The sequence below is a fragment of the Mauremys reevesii genome, linkage group 4 (assembly GCF_016161935.1).
Source record: "Mauremys reevesii isolate NIE-2019 linkage group 4, ASM1616193v1, whole genome shotgun sequence".
In the NCBI taxonomy this organism is placed as follows: Eukaryota; Metazoa; Chordata; order Testudines; family Geoemydidae; genus Mauremys; species Mauremys reevesii.
Window position 1 is genome coordinate 105,435,679 of NC_052626.1, and position 27,771 is coordinate 105,463,449.

Here is a 27,771-nt window from a genome sequence, read left to right on the forward strand (position 1 = left end):
AAGAAGATGCAAATTTACATATGAGACCAGAACTGCACATAGTATTCCAGATGAGGTCTCGCCAGTGCCTTGTATTGTGGTAATAACACTTCCCTGTTTCTACTGGCAATACCTCACTTGATGCATTCTAGGATTGCATAAGCCTTTTTCACAGATGCATCACACTGGTGGCTCACAATCATCCTGTGATTGACCAATATACCCAACTTTTTCTCCTCCTCTGACTCTTCCTACTGATAAGTCCCCAGTTTATACCAAAAATTCTTGTGGTTAGTCCCTGAGTGCATGGCCATGCACTTTGCACTCTTACTCCAGTTTTCAAGGTTGTCCAAATCTTCCTGTATGATATTCCAGTCCTCCTCCACATTGGGAATACTAGAAGAGCTCTGTATAATCTCGAAAGCTCATCTCTCTCAATTACAGAAGTTGGTCCAGTAAAAGATATTAACTTAGCCACCCGGTCTTTCGAATATCCTGGGACCAACACAGCTACGACAACATTGCAACCCAACTTTATGTCATCTGCAAATTTTATTAGCACACACCCACTTTTTTTGCTAAGATCATTAATGAAAATGTTAAATAAGATTGGTCCCAAGGCTGATCCCTCAGAAATTCCACTAGTAACGTCTCTCCAGCAGGACAGCTCACTTTTCCGCATGACCCTTTAACCAGTTCTTACCCGCCTTTCAATTCTTATATTAATCCCCATCTTCTCTAATTTAACTATTAATTTCCCATGTGGAATTGTATCAAATGCTTTCCAGAAATCCAGGTAGATTAGATTTACTGCATTTCCTTTGTCTAGAAAATCCGTTATCTTCTCAAAGAACAGATCAGGTTGGTCTAGTATGATCTATCTTTAGTAAAACCATGTTATATTTTATCCCAATTACCATTTACCATTTAACTACTCTCTTTTTCAAAATTTCTTCTAAGACTTCGTATGCAATTGAGGTCAAACTAATGGGCCTGTAGTTTCCTGGATCATTTTTTTCCATTCTTAAATGTAGGTACTATATTTGTAGGTCTCCAGTTATATGGCACAATCAAGATTTGATGGATTCATTTAAAATCCTTGCTATTGGTCTTACAATTTCTTGTGCCAGTTCCCTTAATATTCTTGGATGGAGATTAACCAGGCTCCCCAATTTGGTCCCATTAAGCTGTTTGAGTATGGCTTCTACCTCGGATGTGGTAATTTCTGTTTCCATATTCTTATTCCCATTAGCCACCCTGCTACTGTCCTGAAGCTCCTCATTACCTCATTAAAAACTGAGGCAAAGTATTCACTTAGATGTTGGGCCATACCTAGATTATCTTTAATCTTCACTCTGTCCTCAGTGTTTAGCAGTCCTATTTCTTTTTGCCTGGTTTTCTTTTTATTTATATAGCTAAAGACCCTTTTACTACTGATTTTACTTTCCTTTGCAAGGTCTGCTTGGCTTTCTGCAGGTCTCACTTTTTCTCTATACTTTCTGACCTCCAAGTGGTAGCTTTCCTTGCTGATCCATCCCTTCTTCCATTGCTTGTAGTCTTTCTGTTTTCTCTAAATAACCTCTTCAAGATGCTTGTTCAGTTTGGTCTGCAATCCTTCCCTATGAATTCCTTCCCTTGCTTGGGATGCAGGCCTCAGCTAGTTTCTGCAACTCTGACTTAAAATAATTCCAAGCCTCTTCCACATACAGATTTTTGAGTTCTTCAGCCCGGTCCATTCCCTAACTAATTTCCTTAATTGTTGAAAGTCTTCCCTTTTGAAATCAAGGACCCTAGTTGCAGACCTGTTTTTGTTTATCCTTCCATGATCACTTGAACCACCGTTGACCTCTGCAACCAGTTCTTCTATGAGGTCCTTGATACTTATCAATATCAAATCTAAAATATCATCACTTCTTATTGGTTTAGTGACTATTTGGTGAAGAAATCTGTCAGCTATATCCTCCAGGAATATAAGATCTCTACCATTATTAGCAGCACTTTTCCTCCAATCTATATCTAGGAAATTAAAGTCTCCCATAATCACACAATTCCCAGTAGCATTTATTTCACTGTCTTACTATGGGTGTATATGTAGTTCCTAGCACAGTGGGGCTCAAATCTTGGTTGAGCACACTTTAGAACTAATACTACTAATAAAAAATAGTGCTTTGCTCCAGGATGGAGTTTCTGTCATTTCCCTTGAAAGATTTCACAGCTCTATCAATTTCAATGTCAGGAATATTTTTTCCCAGGTATCTATACTAAAAGTTACCATTCTCTATTGCATCCTTTTACTCCTAGTTATTCCCTCTTTGTATCAACCTAACCTTTAAATCTTTGTATATTGTTGGGAACATAGAATTGTCAGACTGGATCAGACCACCTGCTTCATCTAGTCCGGGGTAGGCAACCTATGGCACAGGTGCCGAAGGTGGCACGCGAGCTGATTTTCAGCGGCACTCACACTGCCCGGGTCCTGGTCTGGGGAGATCTGCATTTTAAAAACCTTATTTACTTTACATACACCAATAGTTTAGTTATATATTATAGACTTATAGAAAGAGACCTTCTAAAAACGTTACAATGTATTACTGGCACGCGAAACCTTAAATTAGAGTGAATAAATGAAGACTCAGCACAGCACTGCTGAAAGGCTGCCGACCCCTGATCTAGTCCATTATCCTGTCCCCAACAGTGGTCAACACCAGCTGCTTCAGAGGAAGGTGCAAGAAACACTGTAGTAGACAATTATGGCAAAACCTGCCCCAAGGAAAGTTTCCAACTAACTTCCATTCCTTAGAGTTTGACTTATGCCCTGGAGCCTGAAGATTTCTATCCCTCCCAAAACTCTTGTTTATTTTTTTAATATTGTATACACTGGATATTTTCATTATCCATATAAAGGTCTGATCCTTTTTTTTAATCCTGCTGCGCTCCTTGGCCTAAGTGATGTCCTGTGACAATGAGTTCTACAAGTACAATGACTGGTGTGCATGTGTATTGCCTGCCTGTTCCTGTTTGTTTCCTGGTTCCTGCTCCCAGAATTCAGTGTTCCAGTGCATGTGTACGTAGCATTGGGTGTGTGCAGTTACTCAGGACCTGCTGCTACGTATCTGCCATTTGGACTGTTATGATTTGTTCAGACTGTTGCTGAATTAACTGGTTCATGGTTATTACATGTTTCGATTGATCACTTCCTTGCTTGTCTGCTTCTGTTTCCTCGTGTTTGGGGATTGCTGTCCTAGGGTGCTTCAGAGCATAACAACAGGCTAATAGTGCACTGTTCGTAAAAATATTGATTGATCCAATCTCTGTGTGGTAGTGTCAGCCTTAGCAACACCCCCTTATAGATCACCATGGCACTATTCACCCTGCCTCAGTTTCCACCCAGGAAAACTCTCTCAGGTAGTAGTCTCTCTGCTTCATTTGGCAGGGTGCTGGTAAAAAACTTAGACAACAGTTCCAAGTACAACATAAACAAAAAGATCTTCTCAGTTCTCCTGGGGCTCAGCTCTCAGTTCTTTCCTGGTGCTCTCTTACAGTGCACTCACTCTGGGCTTTCCCCATCTGGGAGTCTCCTTTCTCCCAGGGCCAGTCATAAGAGCCATCCTCCTTCCTGTAACTCTACAATGCCCTACAGTTCCCCACCAGACCACCCTTTTCCAGGACCTGCCAGAGGACCCAAGCACCTTTCAGCTGTTCCCTCTCCCCAGTTGAGCTCTCAATGACTTTTGTAGGCATCCCATGACCCCTTCCCAGCTGGGTCTAATAATTAAAAAAGGCCATCTAATCTCCAGCCATCACAAGTGAGGCTCGGTCTAACTCCCTGTAAAGAACCGGCTTGTGACACTGATGTAAATAAGACCAGTCCAAAGTAGGGCTGTCAAGCAATTAAAAAAATTAATCATGTTTAATCGTTCAATTAATTGCACTGTTAAACAATAACAGAATACCATTTATTTAAATATTTTTGGATTTTTTTTATATTTTCAAATATACTGATTTCAATTACAACACAGAATACAAAATGTACAGTTTTCACTTTATATTTGTTTTTATTATAAATATTTGCACTGTAAAAAAACAAAAGAAACAGTATTTTCCAATTCTCCCATTACAAGTACTGTAGTGTAATCTCTTTATCATAAAAGGTGAATTTACAAGTGTAGAACTGTTTATAAAAAAGCCTGCATTCAAAAATAAAACAATGTAAAACTTTAGAGCAGTGGTGGCAACCTGCGGCCCGTGGGCTGCACTCAGCTCTTCAGGGTAATCCACTGGCAGGCCATGAGACAGTTTGTTTACATTGACCGTACGCAGGCACAGCCACCTGCAGCTCCCAGTGGCCACGGTTTGCCAATCCCGGCCAACGGGAGCTCCGGAAAGCAGCACAGACTGCAGAGACATGCTGGCCGCCGCTTCCCGCAGCTCCCACTGGCCAGGAACAGCGAACCATGGCCACTGGGAGCTGCAGGTGGACATGCCTGCAGATGGTCAGTGTAAACAAACTGTCTCACAGCCCGCCAGCAGATTACCCTGCTGGTTGCTCACCACTGCTTTAGAACCTACAAATCCACTCAGTCCTACTTCTTGTTCAGCCAATTGCTCAGACAAACAAGTTTGTTTACATTTGCAGGAGATATTGTTGTCCGCTTCTTGTTTACAATGTCACTGGAAAGTGAGAACAGGCATTCGCATGGCACTGTCGTAGCTGGCATCGCAAGATATTTATGCACTAAAGATTCATATGTCCCTTCATGCTTCAGCCACCATTCCAGAGGACATGCGTCCATCCTGATGATGGATTCTGCTCAATCACGATTCAAAACAGTGTGGTCCAATCAATGCATGTTAATTTTCATCATCTGAGTCAGATGCCACCAGCAGAAGATTGATTTTCTTTTTTGGTGGTTCGGGTTCTGTAGTTTCCGCATCTGAGTGTTGCTCTTTTAAGACATCTGAAAGCATGCTCCACACCTCGTCCCTCTCAGATTTTGGAAGGCACTTCAGATTCTTAAACCTTGTGTCGAGTGCTGTATCTATCCTTAGAAATCTCACATTGGTACCTTCTTTGCGTTTTGTCAAATCTCCAGTGAAAGTGTTCTTAAAATGAACAACATGTGCTGGGTCATCATCTGTGACAGCTATAACATGAAATATATGGCAGAATGCGGGTAAAACAGAGCAGAAGGCATACAATTCTCCCCCAAGGAGTTCAATCACAAATTTAATTAATGCATTATTTTTTTAACAAGCGTCATCAGCATGGAAGCATGTCCTCTAGAATGGTGGCCGAACAGGAAGGGGCATACGACTGTTTAGCACACCTGGCACGTAAGTACCTTGCAAAGTGCCATGTGAATACCTGTTCTCACCTTCAGGTGACATTGTAAATAAGAAGCAGGCAGCATTATCTCCCATAAATGTAAACAAACTTGTTTGTCTTAGTGGTTGGCTGAACAAGAAGTAAGACTGAGTGGACTTGTAGGCTCTAAAGCAGTGTTTCTCAAACTGGGGTCACCGCTTGTGTAGGGAAAGCCCCGTCCGCAGGTCCGGCTGTGGTTCGCCGCTGCAGGCCAATGGGAGCTACGGGAAGTGGTGGACTGTAAGTCCCTCGGCCTGCGCCGCTTCCAGCAGCTCCCATTGGCCTGCAGCAGCGAACCACGGCCCTGCAGACGGGTCAGGTAAACAAACCAGCCTGGCCCACCGGGGGCTTTCCCTACACACAAGCGGCGACCCCTGTTTGAGACACACTGCCCTAAAGTTTTAGACTGTTTTGTTTTTGAGTGCAGTTATAGAACAAAAAAAATCTACATTTGTAAGTTGCACTTTCATGATAAAGAGCTTGCACTACACTACTTGTATGAGGTGAATTGAAAAATATTATTTCTTTTGTTTATCATTTTTACATTGCAAATATTTGTAATAAAAATAATATAAAGTGAGCACTGTACACTTTGTAGTCTATATTGTAATTTAAGTTGATATATTTGAAAATGTAGAAAAATATCCAAAAATATGTAATAAATTTAAATTGGTATTCTATTGTTTAACTGTGCGATCAATGGCGATTAATTTTTATTAGTTAATCATGTGAGTTAACTGCGATTAATCAACAGCCCTAGTCCAAAGGCTTCTCTGCTTTAGGTCTATTCATGGCCCCAAGGAGCTGTTCTGGTAGCCAGAACACAGAGGTTCTCTGGATAACACCTCACACACCAGGGCCAGATGGAAATATTCCCTTTACACAAAGGGATTTCCCAGGTAACCAGTTAAAAATGGCTTTCCAGCTGCCACAAAGCAAATGGAGTAGAAGACCAAATCTGGCCCCAACAGTAAAATCCTGAGACCTTCTACTCAGCCTTTGAAATCCAATGGGAGTTTTCCTGTTTAAAACTGAGTAAAGCACGTCAACATTTCACCCAATACTAATTAAGAGCAGTATCAGGTAACACAGTCTTGCAAAGATTTAATTTTGTTCTGTCATTTTCAAATGGCATTTATCTCATTTACAGCACAGAAGCAAATTACACAGCAAGTGTAAAAATATTCTGTTTCTAATTTGTTTAGCTGGGAGACTGCAAGAACCGAAGACGATAATGCTCCCCAAACTGTTGCTCTGTGCTTTCCAACAGGGAAGAGTCCTGACCAGGGGGAGGAACCCCACTAAAAGCTCTAGCCACACACACAAAGCAGACTGTCTTCTATTCATTACACTTCCCACTGGCTGAGACAGGAGGGTGAAATTAAATTGACTCATAGAGCAGGGCAGAGCACTTTAGCTTACAAGCAAGAGCTACTTGTATTTTTTCTTTTGAGGCACTGAAGAACATTAGTGTCACCATTCTAGACTCAAAGGACAGACAGTGGGACATATTTTTGCCCTCTGACACATCCATGCAACTCCACTCACTTCAGTGAAGTTACACAGGCATATATAAGGGCCATATATGTCCCCCTGAGCATATGACACAGAGGAGTTTGGAAAATAGGGAGCAATTTTTGTGAAAAACATTCAAAATGTTCATTTTTTATTTTGGTCACAGTTTTGTCGTGTTTAGAGCTGGTTGGAAAATTTCTACATACAGAATAGAATTGGAACTGATCCTTTTTACTTGTCAGTGAAATATAATTCTGTAAGTTACACTACACTGAGAGAATATTAAGGCTCCTAAGCTTAGATATGCAGCCATGCTGCCCCGCCCCCTGCACTCATAAGATGAAGATCAGGCCCATAATATTCTTCCTTTTGATGAGCCACTTCAATGAGAAACTAAAGAACTGGAGTAACATTTTACAAAGAGCTGAATGAGATTCTCACCAGCCTGAAATAACCCCCACAGGCATAATAGAATTAGGTTATCCAGAATATTTTACAGGGCAATAAATCACAGCAGGACAGTGGAATGACCCAAGAGGATTAAAACAAAATACAACTGCACTCAGCAAGGTCTTTTCTGCAAGGAACAGTGTTAAATGACAAGACAGTAAAATAAGCCAACACATCCAGAAAGGAAGCAGAATCCTCTGCTCCCCACTCAAGGTACATCCCATTTCAATAGGGCCTGGGTATGGCACTCCACTTCCAAAATGCGTTCTCATCCCTCTCTCTGTCAAGCTGCCATTCTCAGAGCCCTTTCCCTGCACACCTAGGCGACAGAAGGAGGAAGTAGAGTTAAGAATTAACCCTTTGTTCACTGTGAACAACTTGGGAAGTGAACTTGACAGAGGCTATTCTTCAAAGCCAAATGTTGCCATTAGATGTGCTCACATAGCTCCCTCTTGACTTCCATAGGAGTTATGCTTGCAGATCTAGAGGGCAGAATTAGGCACTCTTAAGGCTTCGTCTTCATTGCCAAAAAAGGTATGTTTTTACCAAGGCACAACTGATGCATGTTAGCCTCTCACTTTAATGTCCTAGTAGCAACAAGGCACTGTAGTCTTACCATGAGGTCAACCATAGATTGGGGGGTCAGGGGGACCATAGTGCTGACCTCATCTAGCTACCTCATGGTGCCTTGTCTACAACAGGATTTCACAGCAGGATTGCTAACACACGTTAGTTATACTGCTGCAAAAAAACATCCTTTTTTTGCAGTGAAGACATAGCCTAAGATGTGTGCGCGGTTTCCAAATCTTCATGTCTTGCATATCACATCACAATGAGATATTAAATGACCTGTTGGACCATCCCCTTTCCACTCACATACCAATTTAAGCCAAAAGGGTGAACTTGGAATCAAAATCATTACAGGGAGGCTTTCGGTCAGGCTTAGTATCAGAGGGGTAGCCGTGTTAGTCTGGTTCTGTAGAAGCAGCAAAGAATCTTGTGGCACCTTATAGACTAACAGACATTTTGCAGCATAAGCTTTCGTAGGTGAATACCCACTTCTTCGGATGCAAGTCAGGCTTAGGTCTCTCTTGATTCCATTCCTTTTGGGTGCAGAAGAAAAATACATTTCATGAAATTACTAAAACAGTAGGTGGTTTGGTTTTTTTAAATGAGATTTCTTGAGAATACAGTTTGTAGGTCATTGAGGAAAAAAGTGTCCAGACATTTCCTAGTTTTATTAATCAATGTTCTGAAACATCACTTGTGAAACTGCCTGACTTTTCATATTGAACCAGAACAACTCTGATTAATTTTCAGAGTAATTCATAACTTAGTATTATTGTTTGTATTTAGAGGGAAAACTGGGGAGGGGGGCTTTGGTAAAATATGGATAATGAATGCGTGTTATTTAGCACAATTAGCACTTCAAAAGAGAGTGTGCTTTCCCCCCCCCCCCCCATGGGAAAGTGAATCTATTCTGAGCTAATGCTGAGACTCTGGGCTCAGTATTGCTTTTTGTGCGGCTTACAAGCTTGAAAGTATGCTTGGGCTCTATTGACCCAAAGTGTTTCAGTTAGGATCCTCTGTCTGGCAACGTTACACTTAGGGTGTGTCTACACATGAAAATTAATCCAGAACAAACAAGGGTATGAATTTAAAACAGATGAACTATTCCTGATTAACTCCCTTGTGGATGCTCTTATTCCAATAAATTAAACTAATTCAGAATAAGAGTGTTCACACACTGAATTAATCAGGAATAGGTATTCCAGAATAACTCCCACTATAGACAAGCCCTAAAATGCCTTCACCATCACCTATTTTTTCCCCTAAAGGGATCATTTCAGGTTGTTTAGCAGATTGTACATCAAAAAACCCAAAAATATGTTTTCTGAAAGACAACACCCTAAACCTCTTATTGTTCTTCCATTGCAAACAATCCAGATTATCTGCAAAACTGCATCTGGTATTACAGGTCCTAACCCACACAGTCTTTCTGGGAGGGGAAGGATGTAGCTACCAGGGTCCCATGCCCCCAGACCTGGCTCCACCAAAGGTTGAGAATAACAGACACAGCTAGCCCCCACTAGGGCTGATGACACTAGATACTGCTGAATATGTCCTTCCTGGGCATGCCTAGTCCTTCTAAACGGGCCACTCCCCCTCACAAATTACACTGAGTGCTCCCACCCAGACGACATTCATAGTAGTTAATATCCATAGCCCATTTAGTAACAGAGTAAATTATTTAAATCAGCCTACCAGGTTGCCCATCTGTAACAAATTCATGCACATCATGCATGCTGTACAGACAGCATGGTCAGCAGCTACACCGTTCACAGACAGCACTCTGTGTGAAATGTTGAGCCTGGCTTACACCACTGTAAATCAGGAGTAATTCCACAAGTGAGGGGGCTATACTTGTGTGAGAGGAGTCAGGCCCTCATCAGGCTTTTTGCCCCAAAAGTATAGGCTTCTCCCACTTGAGGCTAAAGGAGAAACTCCACTAGCTGATACTAAAGGTAAGAGCAGAAGCTGTAAAACCCAGTCAGAAAACAGCAGTGATAGACTAGCCATTACATCATATACTGTGGGTCTGATTCACCTCCCACGCTGGTGGTCTGCTGTTATGACTCCATTGTTCTCACTGGAGTCTCTCCTGATTTATACCAGTGCAAGCAGAACAGAATCAAGCCCCATGTGTGCATATATAAAATGTACTTTGATTATTCAAATCCTGTAAGCAAGAGATTTATTCTTAATAGGATCTATTAATATTTACAGGTTTCAATGCAGGACATGTTGCTAAGGGCTGTCCTGTTTTTTTCCCCTTGGAAACCGTATCAGATTAGAGCATATGATATTTCTAACAGCTGGAGCCTCTTAAGTTAGTTTTGCTTAAAAAAGTTAAATAAAAATATTAAACGTAGTGTCAAATTACAGCTCTTAAAAAAAGCAAATGTAGACCCTTGGTGGGCAGAGGCAGTGAATATTAACTTGGATCACACCCACACATAATTAGCATTTGCCATCTTTCAATCAGAGCTCTGTTCAAAGCTTCTTTTGTCTTTGCACAAGGACCTTCCTTCCCTTTTCTGTTCAACAGCTCACAAAGAGTCCTTCTGATTATTGACCAACAATTAACTACAGTCTAATTTAAAAAAAATACATCTCTCTTTGTTACCCTGTTTTTTTTCAGTGAAGATTTTGGAATACATAGAAGTAATTTGTGGGTGCGCTGAGCTTTGTTAACAGACAATAAATGGCTTTCAGCTGTGTTGCTTTTCCCACACCAGTCTCAGCTAGCAACCTCTCTTTTTAATTCTGAAAATGGAAACACACAGAAAAGCTCTATAATTCTATAGCTAAAATAAAGAGCTATAGCTTTGACTGTCCACAAATCAGCTTCATGGAGACAAAATAATGGTACTGAGATTTGTCAACAATACAGATGTAGATTTAGATGCACAGGGCTAAGTTCTACTCTTAGAAGAGGATAGCCCAAAATAAAGGTAGGATCACTGGTATTAGTGACATCATAATAGAAATTGTAACAGCACTGCCTACCTGGTCTGGCTTTGTGCTAACCTCTACCTCCATTTCTCCTCCCACACTCTGAATCACCCAACCTCCCAGTCTGGTTTGGTTGCTGCAGTCACCTGCTACAATTACTGGGCCCTTTGACTATGTTACAAAAAAGAAAACACCAAAACAAGCTGGTCACAGCCCCTTCTTCCTCAGAGTCTCTCTTCTCAGCCCCATGCCACTCCCTGGTTCCTTGAACCACTCACTACTCTTTATCTATCAGCAACTCCCACTGCTTCCTGTGCAAAGTCTTTCTTTCCCCCATCACTCTTCACAGGCTTCTTTTATCTACACTCTGATTTAGCTACATGGCCTGCCTGTTATGTGATTTTGCTCAGTTTCTCCACCTGAGGAGGTAAGCTAAGTCTCCCACAGGTGAGGCTGAACCTATTTCTCTTTCAAGGGCCAGTTACCCTGTGAGAGAAATGAACAATAAAGATCCACTGTTTATTTTTTGTCAAAGTAAAAGTGCCATGGTCTGTTTCAGACTGCCAGAAGCAGGAAAAGTGAGATGCATCAGGGAAATACCAAGTCCTTTTGCTTAAGGCAAATGTAACATTGTCTTAAAGGCACCGCCTTTCACCTCAACAGACCCCAGCAGGCCTTACAAACTACATACATGTAGCACCACTAAAATGCAGCAGCCTCTGGATTACAGGGATGGCAACCAAAGGGCACACAGAACAGCATGGGATAAGGGAATTTCACCAATGAGTTTTGAGCAAACCCCAGCTCTTATGGAAGTGCCATAGGATCTTTAATGTCATGAAGAGAAGACCTAGGCCTAGATCCTCCAGACCACCACGGAAAGCACAGTGAAGTTCAGGAGGGAGATACAAAAGTAACCATTTCTACAGCACCATATAAACACATAACAACAGGTATGTGATTCCCAGCTCAGGGAGACATACTTATGCTAGCTCTCATTGAGCCAGTGTGCTCAAAACAGGCAACAGCTGTGGCAGCGCTCTAGCTTGATGACAGCTAGTGTGAATATGTCTCCTCAAGCTGGAAATCACACCCCCCAGCTTGAAACATACCCATACCGAGACATTCCCTGCTCTGAAGAGTTTACTATAATAACCATCAACTCCTAGAGTACCAATAGGATTTGATGGTATCCAGCACCTTGGAGGAGTTATCCAGCCTCCTGCAAGCTTGACACCTCCATCCTCACCGAGTCAAAATCCCAACTGACATCAGAGGATATTTTGCTTGAGTAAGAATGTCAGGATTTGGTCCCCCTCATTTGACCCATCTAGCATACATCCAGCTTCCGTAGGCAGGAGGCTTTTTTGTGCAAATGGGACAATGGTATTCAAACCCCAGCATAGACTTCACAAAGCAAAAACACTAGTTTCAAGGTCAGTCATCAACATACTGTATTTATATACCTATTGTCAAAACTGATGGAGCAGAAAAGAGCTTTAATAGAATATTTAGTCAGTTAATTAAATTTGGCGTGTTAATGGGTTTTTTTCCGTAACACTGTGGCACTGTTTCTATGAAAAGCAATGAAAAAAGGGTTCTATTTTAAAGTGCTAATAGCTTTCGTCTTTCAAAAAGAAACATATGTTTAATGAATAAATATGTTATAAAAAGAGGCGTGCACGCATGTGTTGGACGGGGGTATTCTGTTTGTTCTCACTTAAAGAGCTCAATAATGGCAATTGCCAAAGACGTGTAGCCTCTATTGTCAGGACAAAATAAAAATCATCTTGGTCATTCACTTCCAGGTGCAATTGCTATTTTTTAAAATAATAAATTCTCTGCTGCTAAAAATCTGAGTTGAAAATAAATTAAAACAAGGTATTTGGGACACTAGATAGTCACTTGCATATTGTGGAGACATATAAGAATCTGAACAGAATAGAATACAGTACCCAGGCACTTGGCTAGCACAGCAAGAGTTGCAGCATGTAGAAATTTGAATACAATAGAGTACAGTATACAGGCACTCAATATGGTGAGGGGTATGGTGCAAGAACCTGACTAGAATACACTATATAGGACATACCACAGTGGTGGGCACCGTATAAGAACCTGAACAGAGTAGGATACTGCTCACTGGCACTCAAATACCACAGTGATGAGTGTAATACAAAAACATGAATAGGACAGAATACGGTATAGAGAGGTTTCGATACTACACTGAGTGGCATGATAGCAGAACTTGACTAGAATAGAATATGCCATGGAACAAACACACCGCACAATAGATAAGCTTATCTATTTCCACATATGCAAATGTGACTGCAAAGGGATCATGGACTCGTTCATGAAATTAAGCTGCCACTTCCTGACTGCAGGAAATAAAAATGTGAAACCCTTAATGGAGGCTGCAAGGTTTCTTAGGAATTTTGATAATTTTTTCCTAAAATATCACATTTCCTGTGCGCAACATTTGACAAAGACTGAAACAAAGTGGTACGCAGAATCAGATTCTGTAGCGTTTACTGACTTCCCCAGGGCTCTGTCTTTTCAAGGTTCTTCTAGTCCAGTATCAGGGTCACATTCTCTCCCAAGAGCCATGGGAATTTTGGATGGCTTACGTGCCTGGTTGACCGCTCAGTCAGAACCTTATCTGTCCTGGGAAAGGTGCACCAAGGCAGATTTCTCCACCTGTTCTTCCGCTCAGTTACATGCCTTGCCTTACTGGGGTAAACTGTGGCTCAAAGGAGGAGATTGCTCTATCTTTGTGCTACAGGAGGAGCTCCCAAAGAGTGCATGCTGCAACGGGCAGTCTGTCAGCCAGGAAGTTAATGTGGCGTATGTATTCCCCCTCCATACCCTGTCAGCTGCTCTGGGACAGATGGCTTTATCCTGCCCCTTTTGGGCAGCTTAGCACCACCAATGGCACTATGCAGGCTCAGTGCCTGCACTCCCACTCCAGATTGTGGCTGGCCTCTGCTGTAAGTGGGGAAGGCTCCTTTCACCCACTTCCCAGCTTGTGCAGAACCAGACACATTCTGGCCTCCCACTGCTGACTGATATTTTTGATCAGCTTCTTCCCCATGAATGTATGTAGCAGATCCCGATTAGCAATAGTCACTGATCACGAGTGGGAGGAAGGAGATAAGAATCTGCACAAATATAGAGCAGTCTCTGGCTTCCTCCTCCTCTTCTTCTACAGCTGTGATACAATGAGGAAAATGTTCCATCATTAAAACCTCTCGTTCTTGGGGAGGCCTTCCCCTCCCACCCTCCTCTCAATACAATTTTTATTAATGTATCTTCCCATTGAGATTTTATCCTTCCCCACGCTGTAAGGTGCTGAGATCTCAAGAGGGAAAACATGAAATCACGAGCTGTCAATCTGTGAGAAAAGTGAAGAGAGATTACATTTCTCTGGGCTTAGGCCTTGTCAACATGAGGAAAATGCACCGGTCTAACTAAAGGGGTGATTTGAAACCAATAGTTAAACCGGTGCAAAAGTCTGAGTAGACGCTCTTATTTGGTTTAAAGCAGGCCCATTGCAGTTTATCTTAAATTGCTTAAGAATAGATTTAAGCTAAACTGAAATAAACCACTCCAAAATGAGAATAAGAGGCTCCAACCAGGGCTTTGCACCAGTTTAACTAACTTGGTTTAAAAATGATTTCAGTTAAATTGGTGCAACTGTCCCATGTAGACAAGACCCGAGTCTTAAAAATGACTAATATATTTTTAAGTCTAGTTTGGTACGCAGTTGTGTTCTTAGTTTCAGCATGTAATTAACCAGTTTGCCAGTCTATCAATAAATACATAACAGTGATGAATACTCACACAAATTAGGTGTGCTACATTTTAGTGCCTGGTCTAATAACCAGTGAAGTCAATGGGGGTCTGCCCATTATTTTCGATGGGCTTTGGATCAGGTCTTTTAGTGTGTGCAGCCGCATGCCTGAAAGACAGTCCACTGGCTACTTATTCGAAGTCTACAATGATCCTTCTACTAACATTTGGTGGTCACTGTTATGCTTTCACTAAACCAAGCACTACAAAAATGATGTGATCTGGTAAAAGAGAAAGAACAGGGCATGTGTTGGGAAAAAGTGACTATGGCAACAAACATAGAAGCAAAAGAAAAAAATGAGACAGGAAAAAGACAAGAGAAGATGGAGAGGCTCAGGAAAAAAAAGGAGGAATGAGGAAAAGAGGATAAGCTTAGTGATACAGAGCAGAGGAAGGGAAGGAAGAGAGGGGAAAATAATAGAAAAAAGACATTATAGAAGACAAGCATAGAGAGGAGGCATAACCAGAGCAGAAACTAAACACAGCAACAGACAATATCTCATATCACACAAAGCAAACATCAGCCAGAAGCGCAGCAAACAAGAACTTTCCTGCATCAACCCTGATCTCAGAGCCTCAGTAAGAAGCCCTGCCTCCATCTCCTATGTCTCTAGCAGCCCTTCACCTGAACACTTGTTCAAGGGAAGCTGGAGTTAACCCCTTGTATAGCAAGAACTATATAGGGCAGTGTTATTCTCCATTCAATGCTTGTATGCTTCACACGGGCAATTTGCATTAGAAATAATGGAATCAATTTCCCCTTTTTTCCCTGCATCCACCAATGGAAGTAAAAGATGTTGGGTAAAATTTTCCAAAGCCCCTAAATGACTTAGAAGACTAAGGGCTAATGGGATATAAGCCCCTACATAGCTTAGGTGCTTTTGAACATCCCACTAGGCGCATGCCTGAATCTTTAGGTGCCCAAATGCTTTTGAGAACCTGGCCATAAGTTCAATTTTCAAAAGTGACTTAGGCACTTAGAAGCCTTAAGTAACACTGAAGTCAACATGACACAGGTGCCTAAGTAGAGCTGGGCAATATTTTTTCCCAGCAAATAGTATATTCACCGAAAAATGCAAACGTTTCAGTCAAACAAAGCTATTTGTGAATTTGGATCAAATTCAGTGAATAGTTTCAGCCAAATAAAATGGGAAAAAAACAAAATTCTGAAAAAGTCAAAAATGTTTCATTTTAACATTTTCAAAATGAAATATTTTGACTTTTCATTTTGAAATGACATTTTGTTTCTAAAATTAGCTATATTTGGGCTTGGAAAGATTCATTTTTTATCTGTAAATGTCTGTAAGGGTTAATTTCACTGTCCACACACAAACCAAAAAAGATAGTTCCATTGATAATAATCAAAATTTCCAGATAGGCAAAATAACAAAAATGCTGCTTGAGAACTCCTTAGAATTTGATTTAAGGATCTTTACATTGTATATTTTGACGTGATGTTGACAATTTGTATTTTAAATGGTTAAACTTTTTAAATCTGAACTTTTACAGCCTTTAATGAATTATCTGACCTTCCCTCTACTTGACCATCCCATAATTTCCAGCAACTGTGTAAATTTAAATGAATAAAAATAAACATTGATATCATATATGGAAATTATAAAAAAGTTAAAACTTAATTCTGCCAAACCTAGTATATGTAATTTTTAACAAATAGGAAAAGGGTAAAAAAACACCCCCTGTTTCATTTGGACCAAAATCAATTTTTTTTCCAGTTTTTCATTTCACCAAAAAAAAAAAACCTGTCATTTCAGGTCCATCTGAAACAAACAAACAAAACAAAAATTCAGATTTTTCGGTTCAACCACCAAAAGAAAAAACAATTATTCACCCAGCTCTACTCCTTCATGCCTGTCTCTTTTGAAAATGGGTCAAAGGCTTCTAAGTCACTTTGGCACTTTTGAAATATTTACTTGCTATATGTTTTCATTTTCTTCAGCGGCATATCTACAAATGGGGCACATTCATGCAGAATATGTACTCTGTGTTGCCATTGCTAGGCACGGAGGCTTTATTAACGTCACTTACAAGAAAAGGACAAGGGTCTCTTTGCACAATATCAACTCCTATGTACATGTAAGCCACCCAGAATTGGGGATGATACAAATTCTATCACATTCCCACATAGGTGGACCATGGTGCTATTAAAGAGGTGACACATCTAAGCCCAATCATAGAATATCAGGGTTGGAAGGGACCTCAGGAGGTCATCTAGTCCAACTCCCTGCTCAAAGCAGGACCTAATCCCCAACTAAATCATCCCAGCCAGGGCTTTGTCAAGCCTGACCTTAAAAACCAATAAGGAAGGAGATTCCACCACCTCCCTAGGTAACCCATTCCAGTGCTTCACCACCCTCCTAGTGAAAAAGCTTTCACTAGATATGCCACGACATGGTGTACCCCGCTTTCTGGCTTGTGCTGTGTCCTGGATATCTTTTATCTTTATGACTGACCTTTCTGAAGATAAAGCTTTGCACTGGGAGACCCGTGGAGAGCCAGGAGACAGTGTCAAGGGTGCCCTATGAATGGCGAGAGAAACTTAGATGAGCTGGCCCCTGAAGAATCTCTGGAGAGCCGTGGCAGCCTGGATGCACAACAGAAAAGATTATTTTGCTGCATCTTTGCAGCCTTTCCCTGAGAGGTTGTCAAATATTGTTGGGTTTTTTGTTTTGTTTTATTTTTGAACACAGATCCTTCAGTCTTTACTGGCACCAATGAGAGTTTTGCCTGAGACATGACTACAAGATCAAGATTTTAAATACATTACCTCCTTCTGCTAACATCTAAAAAGTTCCCTGATAAGCGAGCATGTTTGCCTCAATTCCCTTTTTAGGATAAGGTTTACCTCTTCATGTATCTTTAATTGTACTATTGATATTCTTCAGTTTATGTACAAAGAATGTAAACAAAAGGAATAACGGGTGCAATCAGTGAATGTGAACATATAAACCCAATGTGCTGCTCATCAGCCTTCCACGTCAGTTCATTATAGCAACCACCGTGCTGTAACCCCTCTCCCGTAGACACAAGACAGCGTTATCAAACAGACAAGAGACCACTTACTCTTTTAATCAGTTTGGATAAGCTTGTAAAATACACAGCAAAAAATGTTAATGATTCCACTGTTGTGATGGGAAATAAGAGATAGAAGCAGGGTAGGAAGCACCTGCAGGAAAGAAAAGGACCATCTTCAACAAGTATATAGGGAGGATTCGAATACAGAAACTGTTAGTTGCTGTTCACCTTCTCACACAGCAGCAAGTTCTTAGTGCAGCTTGGAATCCGAAAGTGCAAAGACACCATTGGCAGTAAAATGCCAGCATTGCACAGAACAGGGCCAGCTCCAGACCCCAGCGCACCAAGCGCGCGCTTGGGGCGGCCTTTTGCCAGCAGGCGGAAGGTGGCTCCGGCGGACCTTCCGCAGTCATGCCTGCGGGAGGTCCACCGGAGCCACGGGACAGGTGGACCTGCCGCAGGCATGACTGCGGAGGGTCCGCTGGTACCGCGGCTCGGGTGGACCTCCCACAGGCATGATTGCGGATGCTCCACCAGAGCCGCGGAACCAGCGGAACCTCCGCAGACACGTCTGCAGGAGGTCCCGCGAGTCGCGGGACCGGCAACCGCCAGAGCGCGCCCCGCGGCGCGCCACCGTGCTTGGAGCGGCAGGATTCCTAGAGCCGCCCCTGGCACAGAACAAGCCAAGTTCACCCCTTTTTCCAAAGGAATTATTATAGTGACTCTAGAGGGTTTGCTGAAATTGTCTGACCATTGGTCTCCTTCTCAGTGGCAAGCTGTGAAAAGCTGGAGTCTCTTCATTGTGATCTAAAAGAAAATTATTATTTAAGGAAAAAAAAAGAAACCTGGATGGTTTGTCAGTAAAATGAATCCAATTCAGTGCAGAACACTGTGGCATTTTCAATGGTGTCTAAAGGAGTTAGGTGCCCAACTTCCATTGAATTTTAATGGGAGTTGGCACCCAGTTCCATTAGTCTCCTTTGGAAATCACAGCCGGTAGCACTATCCCTGGTATGTATGGTATGATGATGTTAGACATCAAACAAAGACAATATTTAAGTGTAATTCTTATACTGCCACTAATTAAGGGTTGGATAAACAATAAGAACACATAGGGGACATGTTCCTAAATTGGCATCAATGGAACTATGCCGGTCTACAATACCCAAGGATCAGGCCCATGAAGAATAAATAGTTTTATGGCAAAAAAACTAGAAATAAACTGATTAATGCCTGGGATAAAGAAAGAGAAGAAAACCGAGTCAATTCCCTTATCATTTACTGTTCTCTGAAAGGGGCTGTGCATAGAAAGGAGGGGGTACTTCATAATCTCTCCAACTCTTTTCACCAGTATACCACAGGGGAGGCTCTCATTCCCACACAGGAGCCTAAGATTCATGCACTAACCACTGTGCCACCACTTCTGCTTCAAAATCTTAACAAATGCACAATGTTCACTGTTGGCGTGTCATCCTCATGTTACAAACATTAAGCTTGCCAGCAGGAGTTATTCCTCTTGAGTCCTGATGCTCATTTTTGTTCTCATTAGAACTTCCACTAGTATCACATGGTATGCTATGGATGCTGCTCCTTCATGACTGGTTTTTACAAAAAAAAAAAAAAGAAGAAGAAGAAGATGATGATGGTGAAGTGCAAATCTTGCATTAAAGCAGGTTGATTTTCTTCTTCATGGCAAAAAAGTTTTTTCCATGGTTCTATTTGACTTCCATATGCAAACATATGGTTAGCCAAACTCCACTGATACGTTACTATGCAAACACATTTCACAAGCATGAACCTGTCTTTCTGAATGGCACATTCATTACAAATGCTGACTCTTGTTTACAATTGCCATAATGAAATCATGGAATGTGCATGTAATGAAAGCTCATTTTTAAATGAACAGTCCCTGTATTTGTATTCATCAAACTACAGAGTAATAAAAATGATTTTCCTTCCTCTTTGCTCCACCAAGCTGCAAGCATTCTTTCCAAAGTGTATTTTGCTATATTTTATTTCTGAAACAGAAATAGTGTAAGGACATAGGGCCAGATTGACAAATCCTTACTCACTGTACGCTGTTACTCATCCAAGAAATTCTGCTACGGTTAATAGGACTATCTGTGTGACCCCTTACTCCCATTGGTGATCACAATCTGGTCCACAGTGAGTAGAAAAATTAATTAGGACAAACAGAATCCACATATGGGGCACTTCTCTTCTTAGTTCAGGATAAAAAATTAACTTATGTCAAGTAAAAATGGAGGGGGAAACAAAACCTCATATGAACAGAAGGGTTTTCATGAAATTAAGACTTATTTTCATTTAACTATTCCTTATGCAGTTTTATGAGCCCCAAACCCGCAACACTATGCTGGTGAAAAAAGGAGAAAGTGAAATTGACTGGAACATAAAAATGAAACGGGCCAGTTTCATTTTATAGTCCAAGCTAAAAAAAATGCAAAAAGTAAACATACATCATAAATGGCTCAAAGGACTGGATAATTGATTTTTTAAAAATCTTTTTGTTTTAATAATCGAAGGTATTATAAGTAAGAAAGGAAAGCAGGAATATTTATTTTTAAATATGTGAGTTTTGTATAGGCAATGGTCCAAACTCATCCCTGGTGCAATTCAATTGATTTCAGTGTAGTTAACCAGACATGAATTTACACAGTGCTTTTAAGTATTATTTTGTCTGTTATAGGAGTTGAGTAGTGAGCAGAACTGTGTATACCACTCTCTGAAATTAACACAAAATAATCTAAGGATGTTTAGAACATACAACACCAAACCCTACAACCTTACTCAGCAAAACCAACAAAGATACCAACATTTAGACTGCAAGTTCTTTAAAGCAGTGACTGCCATTTGCTATACATTTGTATGGGACCTAGCACAATGGGGCCTCCACCTATTTGACGCTTCTAGGTGCTACCACAATATAAATGTTGAACAGTAATAATGTGAGGTTTTAGTGCCTAGACTTCCATTGGCTTCAAAAGGGCTTTGGATCAGGTCTTTACTGCACAAAGGCTGCAAAGCGCAGGCCTTAGCATGGTGATGTGAATTGACATTATGAGATACTTCCTTCCTGCCCTCACATGACCACTGAATACACTGATCTTCAACTGGCCAAGCTGTCACCTGATCCCAGTTTTCAGCAGAGAATGTGAGGACCCATCAGACATATCTGCATGAGAAATTATCTTCTTCTTGCTCAGGATTCTTATTTAAAAAAAGAGAGGTCAGCACCTCTTGCAAAAGATCACCTCTGAAATGAGATAAGCAGAATGTGGGTAGAATAATCCACTTACCTAACCAGCTTGTTCTCATAAGGGGAATTATTTTTCCCGCCAAACATCTTCCAGTATAGTATTTCATCACCCCCTTTTCCAGAAGCTTCATTTTCAACATGGAGTTATGTTCAGATTGCATATTCACATAGGTTGAAAGTACTTTTGTACCATAAAACAGCCATGGATTACTGAATACAAGGTAGCTCTGCCTACAGAGTACTATAAAAAGCTGATTAAATGAATTACAAAAGCATATTTATGATGCAACAGGAAGGCAAATATATCAGATTTCCAGCAAATAAAAGCAACCTTCTGTTTAATACTTTAAAAAAAAAAAAGATTTACTACACTAAGGGCCTGATTCAAAGCCCACTGACTTCAGTGGGCTCTCATCCTGCAAGGTGCTAAACACTTCTGATGAGGCACTGAGCACCCTCAGCTCCCATTGACTCCAATGCCACTTGAGAAATGCCAAACAACTAAACGACCGGGTCCTAAGTCATTTAATAACTGTTCAGAACAGTTAACAAGTAAGTCAAACAGTCTAAAAACCCACTGGATGCCCAGAAGTTCATTTAGGCTGGGATTTTCAAAGGAGGCCAGAGAATTATACATGCAGATCCCATCCAATTTCAATGGGATCTGGGTGCCTACATCCCTTATGCGCCTTTGAAAATCCCAGTATTAATATGAAAGATGAACAGACACTTCCTGAAATGTGGGACCAGTCACAGATTGATGATCTGTTAATGAATATTGTCCTTTAGTGGAAAAAAAAGCAACAAGGGCTCTTTCTGTGTTAACTGGGCTTTGGAAGTTGTGTACAACCTGCATTCATTTTCTTCCCTTTCCTGTCTACCTGTCTCCTTTATTCCGCAGTAAAATTAGGACAAATTCTCAAAAAGAATATTGTCGAAATTTTTTCCCTCCAGTATTGTAGTGTCATAGTGATGCAATGAACCATTAACCTCTGTACTTACCATCTGACATGCAGTGAGTGCCTTTAGTCACATGGTAAACGCTTGCAAAATCTCCTCCAGGACTCGTCTGATTGGCACACGGCCCTCTGAGATGATAGTTTATGTCCTTATGGGGTTTACACTCTAGAATCCTAAAAGAAAAAAAAGTAAAGTCTAAGTCTTTCAGGCATAAGTGGGATTTATTACATTATCAGGCATGAAAAGAAATATTATGGGGTGATAAATGGAATTTACCGACCTGTAACTGGAGGTTCTTTGAGATATGTAGTCCCTATCTGTATTCCACATGTGCCTGAAACCAGAATTTTCTAGCAAGTAGAGTCTGTTGGTCCACACCTATAGAGTTGTTCCCCTCATGCTTCAAAGCATGGGTGTAAAGTGTGGCATTGACCAACGGCTCTCCAGTTCCTCCTCTTACCATGAATCAGAGAGGATCCAGAAGAGATGGGAACTAAGGTAGGTAGTAGAATACAGTTAGGGGCCACACATCTCAAAGACCCTCTAGTTAAAAGTAAGTAACCTCTATTTCTTCTTCGAATGCTGGTCCCTGTGTGTGTGCCACATGTGGGTGACTAGTAAAGGGTATTCAAACAGGAGAGGGGCGTGAGGTGCAGTTGGTATAGAACTATGCAATGCTGCTGTCCCAACAGCTGCATCTGCAGAAGAGGCCTGGGCTAAGGCATAATGCTTGGTGAAGGTATGACTGGAGCTCCAATATAGGAACTTCTTGAAGTAAAGCTATTGAGGTTGCCTGTGCTCTAGTGGAATGTGCCCTCAGCACATCTGGGAAAAGCAGACACGCCAACTGATAACAAAAAGTGATACAGCCGGAGATCCACTTAGAGAGCCTCTGAGCAGATCACGTTTGTGCTGCAATTGCTCTGCTATAGCAACAAATATTGTAGGCATTTTCCTAATTGGTTTAGTTTTTTGCAGGTAGAACGCTAATGCTCATCTGACGTCCAGAGGATGAAGTTTCCTGTCGTCATTGGAACCATGAGGTTAAGGGGAAAATATCGTTAAATAAACAGACTGATCTATGTGAAACTCAGAAATTACCTTAGGGATGAATTTTGAGTGGAGGTAAAGGAAAACCTTCTCCTTATGAAATCTGATGTATAGCGGGTTGGCCATGAGTACTCCCAGTTCACTAACTAATCAGAAGACTAAAAACACTAGAAACTATATACAATTATATTTAAAGGTATGAAGACAGTGCAAAGACACTTTTGGACACAGAGGATTCTGACTCAGGCCAGGCATCAGTAAGAAGAAACTGTAGAGGCACCTGCCCTTATACCCTTGGTTCGAAGCATGAGAGCAACAACTGAGCAGGAGCAGACCAACAGATGCTATTTGCTAGAAATCTCTGGTCTCAAGTGTATGGAACACCTGCGTACCCACATGTGGAATATGCACAGGTAACAACAGCTGTGATGACAGTGCAGTATGGGCTTCAGTGCGGATAGTACAAGCCCAGCATGGACCCTGGGTATGAATTTGGCTCAGTAGCCTACTCTGAAGCCCACACTGCTCTGTTTTCACTGCTGTTGCTACCCGTGCTAGCTGGACTGGGGCTGGCTCAGGTAGGCTAGTCCATACACGGCTTTTCCTGAGCAGACATTCCCACAGTAGCAGGAAATCAGAAAGATATGCCAAGCTGCTATTGTTATGTGCCTGTAAGTATGAGATGACTCTTAAAATCAGAATGGAATTTTAAAGGCAGCCAGTGATTTTAAAAAACAGGGGCACAATGTCTTAAAACTCTTCTGTATGTACTTAACCATACTCATGTGAGTAGTTCTAACTACACATAGGAGAAAAGTTATTCATGGGCATAAGTGTTTGCAGGGTCAGGCTCCAAGTTAGACAAGAATTCAGCCTACTTTCTATTGTTGTATTAGAAGCCTCTGAGGATAAGTCACAGAGAACTGATTATTAAGGAATTGCAAGACTCAAGCATAGTGACAGCCAAATACTAAACTGTTTAGAGTACTTCACAGAAGCAGAACTACCTTCACCCAGTGCACTGTATTAGTACAAATTCATATTTTAAGATCTGAGCTGGGAGCTTCAACTCAGGCCAGGTCTATACCAAAAAGTTAGGTCAACCAGCAATGTCGCCCAGGGGTGTGAAAAATCCACAACCTTGAGTGACATAGTTAAACTGACCTGACCCTTGGCATAGCCAGCGGTAGGGTAAATGAAAGAATTCTTCTATTGACCTAGATCAGACGTGGAAAAACTACAGCCCGCCCGCGGGGCCGTCCTGCCCAGCCCCTGAGCTCCCGACTGGGGAGCCTAGTCTCTGGCCCCTCCCCTGCTGGCCCACCGCTCCCGCTGGGCAGCGTGGGGAGTACAGCTGGCTCCAGCCAGGTGTCACGGCTGCGAGCTCTTGCTGCTGGTAAGGGGCGGGAGGCGGGGGTAAGGGAGGCGGGGTCCTGGGGGCAGTCAGGGAGGAGGGGTGGTTGGATGGGGCGGAGGGTCGGGGGCGGTCAGGGTATGGCGAACAGGAGGTTTTGGATTGGGTGTCCGGGGGTGCCGGTCGGGGGCGGGGATGTGGATAGGGGTCGAGAGGGCACTCAGGGGACAGGGAGCGGGGGATGTTGGATAAGGGGGTGGGATCCCGGGAGGCAGTTAGGGGTAGGGGTCCTGGGAGGGGTGATCAGGGGATGAGGAGCAGAGGGCGGTTGGATAGGGGTGGGAGTCCTGGGGCTGTCAGGAGGCGGGGTGTGGATAGGGGTCAGGGCAGTCAGGGGACAGAGAGCAGGGGGGTTGGATGGGGGCAGGGGTCCTGGGAGGGGGCAGTCAGGGGACAAGGAGCAGGGGGGTTGGATGGGTTGGGGGTTCTGAGTGAGGCAATCAGGGGGCGGGAAGTGGGAGGGGGAAGATAGGGGGCAGGGGCCAGGCTTTTAGGGGAGGCACAGCCTTCCCTCCATACAGTTCAGCAACCCCGATGTGGCCCTCAGGCCAAAAAGTTTCCCCACCCCTGACCTAGATACTGCCTCTTGGGGACACTGATTAACTACAGCAACAGGAGAACCCCTCCCATCACTGTAATGAGTATCTACAATGAAGTGCTACAGTGCTGCAGCTGCAGAGGTTTAAGTGTAGACATAGGCCAGGTCTCTGCCTATGCACATACACAATTGTACATGCAGCCATCTGCGCACATGCTCTGGCCCTGCAGGAGTAGCTGAGAGATACTAACACCTGCAGGCACTGCTACATAGAATTTTAATACAAATCTAGCAAAGAGTAAACATTTCACAAAGTGAGAGGGCAGCGGAGAATTAGAAATTGCTACTCTTCTCCTTTCCTTTGCTGGAAAAAACAGAGAAATCTTCATTTCTGGAAGACAGTCATTGCACAGGCAACTTATGGAAACAGCCCTGTGGGGCTTATAATACATATCACCATCACCATCACCACTACTATGGCACAAGATGCTGTTGGGGAAATATTCTCCCACTTTTCCTTCGAAGCCCTGAATCAGCAAAGCACTTAAACACATGGTAAGTCCTACTGAAGTAAATGGGTTATAAGTGTGCGGTCAGGTGTGTTAGTGGATAGGAACTGTGCAGCAGGATCTCTCTAAACCACGCATCAGACCCCTTCTCTGCCTCAGTTTTCCCTTCGTGTCAGTCATTCACCAGCTCCCAATGCTGTCAGGTCCTTGCAATTATTTAGCACTCCAGTTAAGTCCAAAAGTTCACCCCTTCCAGGGGTTTAAGTCCAATATAAACTCCAAACCAAACTTTCTAACCCAGGATCTTCTACAGGGTACAACCCTCCCTCTGAAGGTCTGTCCTCTTTCACCTTGTCTTCAGCCACGCTGGGATCTATTCAGTTCCTTCTCCGGGGTTACTCCACCACCTCATGGTGTCAGGGCTGCCGGGGGGAGAAGGAGGGCAAGGGGGCAATTTGCCCCAGGCCCCAGGCCCTGCAGGGGCCCCACGAGCCCTGGCCCAGCAGCAGTCCGGGTCTTTGGCGGCATTTTGGCGGCGGGGGGCCCTTCAGTGCTGCCAAAGACGCAGAGCAACTGAAGGGCCCCCCGCCACCGAAATGCCACAGAAGACCCGGACCACCGCCAGGTGAGTACAAGTGCCGCAGCTCCCCCACTTTGGCCCAGGCCCCCTGAATCCTCTGGGCAGCCCTGCACGGTGTGGCAATATATAGGGAATCCACCTACACACTCTACTATGGGTTCCCAGCCCTGTCTGCCATGCAGCCTAAATTTCCCTCTCTTTCCCTCCAAGGGCCTCTATACACTCCATGCCTGGCTTCCTCACTGGCGCTTTCTTGACTGGCCCCAGGGGAGCTGGAACATTTTTTATAGTGTGGTGTTGATGATGGAAACCGTGTATTTGGTGTTTGTTATTACTACTTCAAGCCAGGGTGTGCGGCAGCACCCTCAGGTTCCAGTACCACTGACTGACCCAGACATTCTTGATGGAGTATTGACTACGAGGTCTGCTCTTCCTAGAGTCTCTCCCAGATATGCCCTCCTTTTGACCACAGACTACTCTTTTATCCCAGGAGGCCTGGTTTTTAGTCACATGCGCCCCATCATATGACCTTATGGTCAAAATATGGTGGAAAATGTTCGTGAAAAATTTTGTCCAAATTTCAGATTTTTCAAAAATTTTGACCAGATCAAACTATCTATCTATCTAAGAGGCATTATTATCTAGTGGCTAGGGCACAGCACTGGGACACAGGATACCTGGGTTCCATTCCTGGCTCTGCCACAGACCTGTGGTACTGCTTTGGGCAAGTCACTTCACCTCTCTGGGTCCCTGTTGCCCCATTTGCCTTGCCTATCTAAACTATCTCTTTGGGCAAGGACTGTCTCTTACTATGGGCCTGTACAGATTCTAGCACAATGGGGCCCTGATCTTGGTTTGGGCCTGTGGGTGCTACTGTAATTCAAATAACTGTAACCACGTATGGGTATTTATTAAGAGCAATTTCTCTGGCACTAGGCCCAGTAGTGTCTGAATGCATATTTTGTCACATATATGCATAGCTGAGCAAGAATTAGATGGAATTAATTTCCTTGATACAAGTTTGTTAGTTTTTTTTGATCACACATATTTTATCAAGGAAACAAAATCAAACTCAAATCATATGGCTTACGTGTGAAAATTTCCCTTTTCCAGCAACACCTCTGACAGAAAAAAAAAAGTTCATTCAGTAGTTAGTAATATACTCAAATGCTAAGCGTGATGCTCAAATCTTTCCTGAGGAACATTTATAGCAACCACTTTAGGTACTGATGTCACTCAGGATGGGCATCCCTATTGGCTATCTGTTTTAAAAACTTTAAAAATTATGACCAATATTGTTTTCCAGGCACAGAGATAAACATCCTGCTCAGTGAGCTGAACTCTCATCTAAAAAAAAAACCCCAAAACAAAACACTCAGAATAAAAAGCATTTGGTATGTGTCTGGTGCACATATGTGGCAGCATAGCATATTCCCTGCCTACACTGAAAGTGTGGGAGCACTTAGTCATCTAATGCGCATATTTGATTGGCACAATCCCTTTGCTTTCTCACATGGTGAGAAAGATGATCACCAATTTATTGTATTTTTACATCTTCATTACGTACTCATCAGTCAGAGCAGTTAAGGTGGCTATAACTACACTCATGTTAAGGTGGCTGTAACTACACATTGGTGGAAGCTGGACTGGTCTACAGTAAGGTCCCAGTTCAAGAAAGTACTTAAATGTGTGCTTAAATCCATCCTCTTTCCAGGGTAGCACTTAGACACATGCTTAAT

The 27,771-nt window shown here is 42.5% G+C and overlaps 1 protein-coding gene across 1 annotated transcript in view; it reads right to left on the reverse strand.

The window, feature by feature from the left end:
* Positions 1-27,771, reverse strand: part of IGSF22 (immunoglobulin superfamily member 22) — a 197,232-nt gene that overhangs the window by 121,123 nt on the left and 48,338 nt on the right. Inside the window, 1 exon segment of the mRNA XM_039533179.1 lies at positions 21,984-22,114. Coding sequence (XP_039389113.1) covers positions 21,984-21,993 — 10 coding nt within the window. The 5' untranslated portion in view covers positions 21,994-22,114.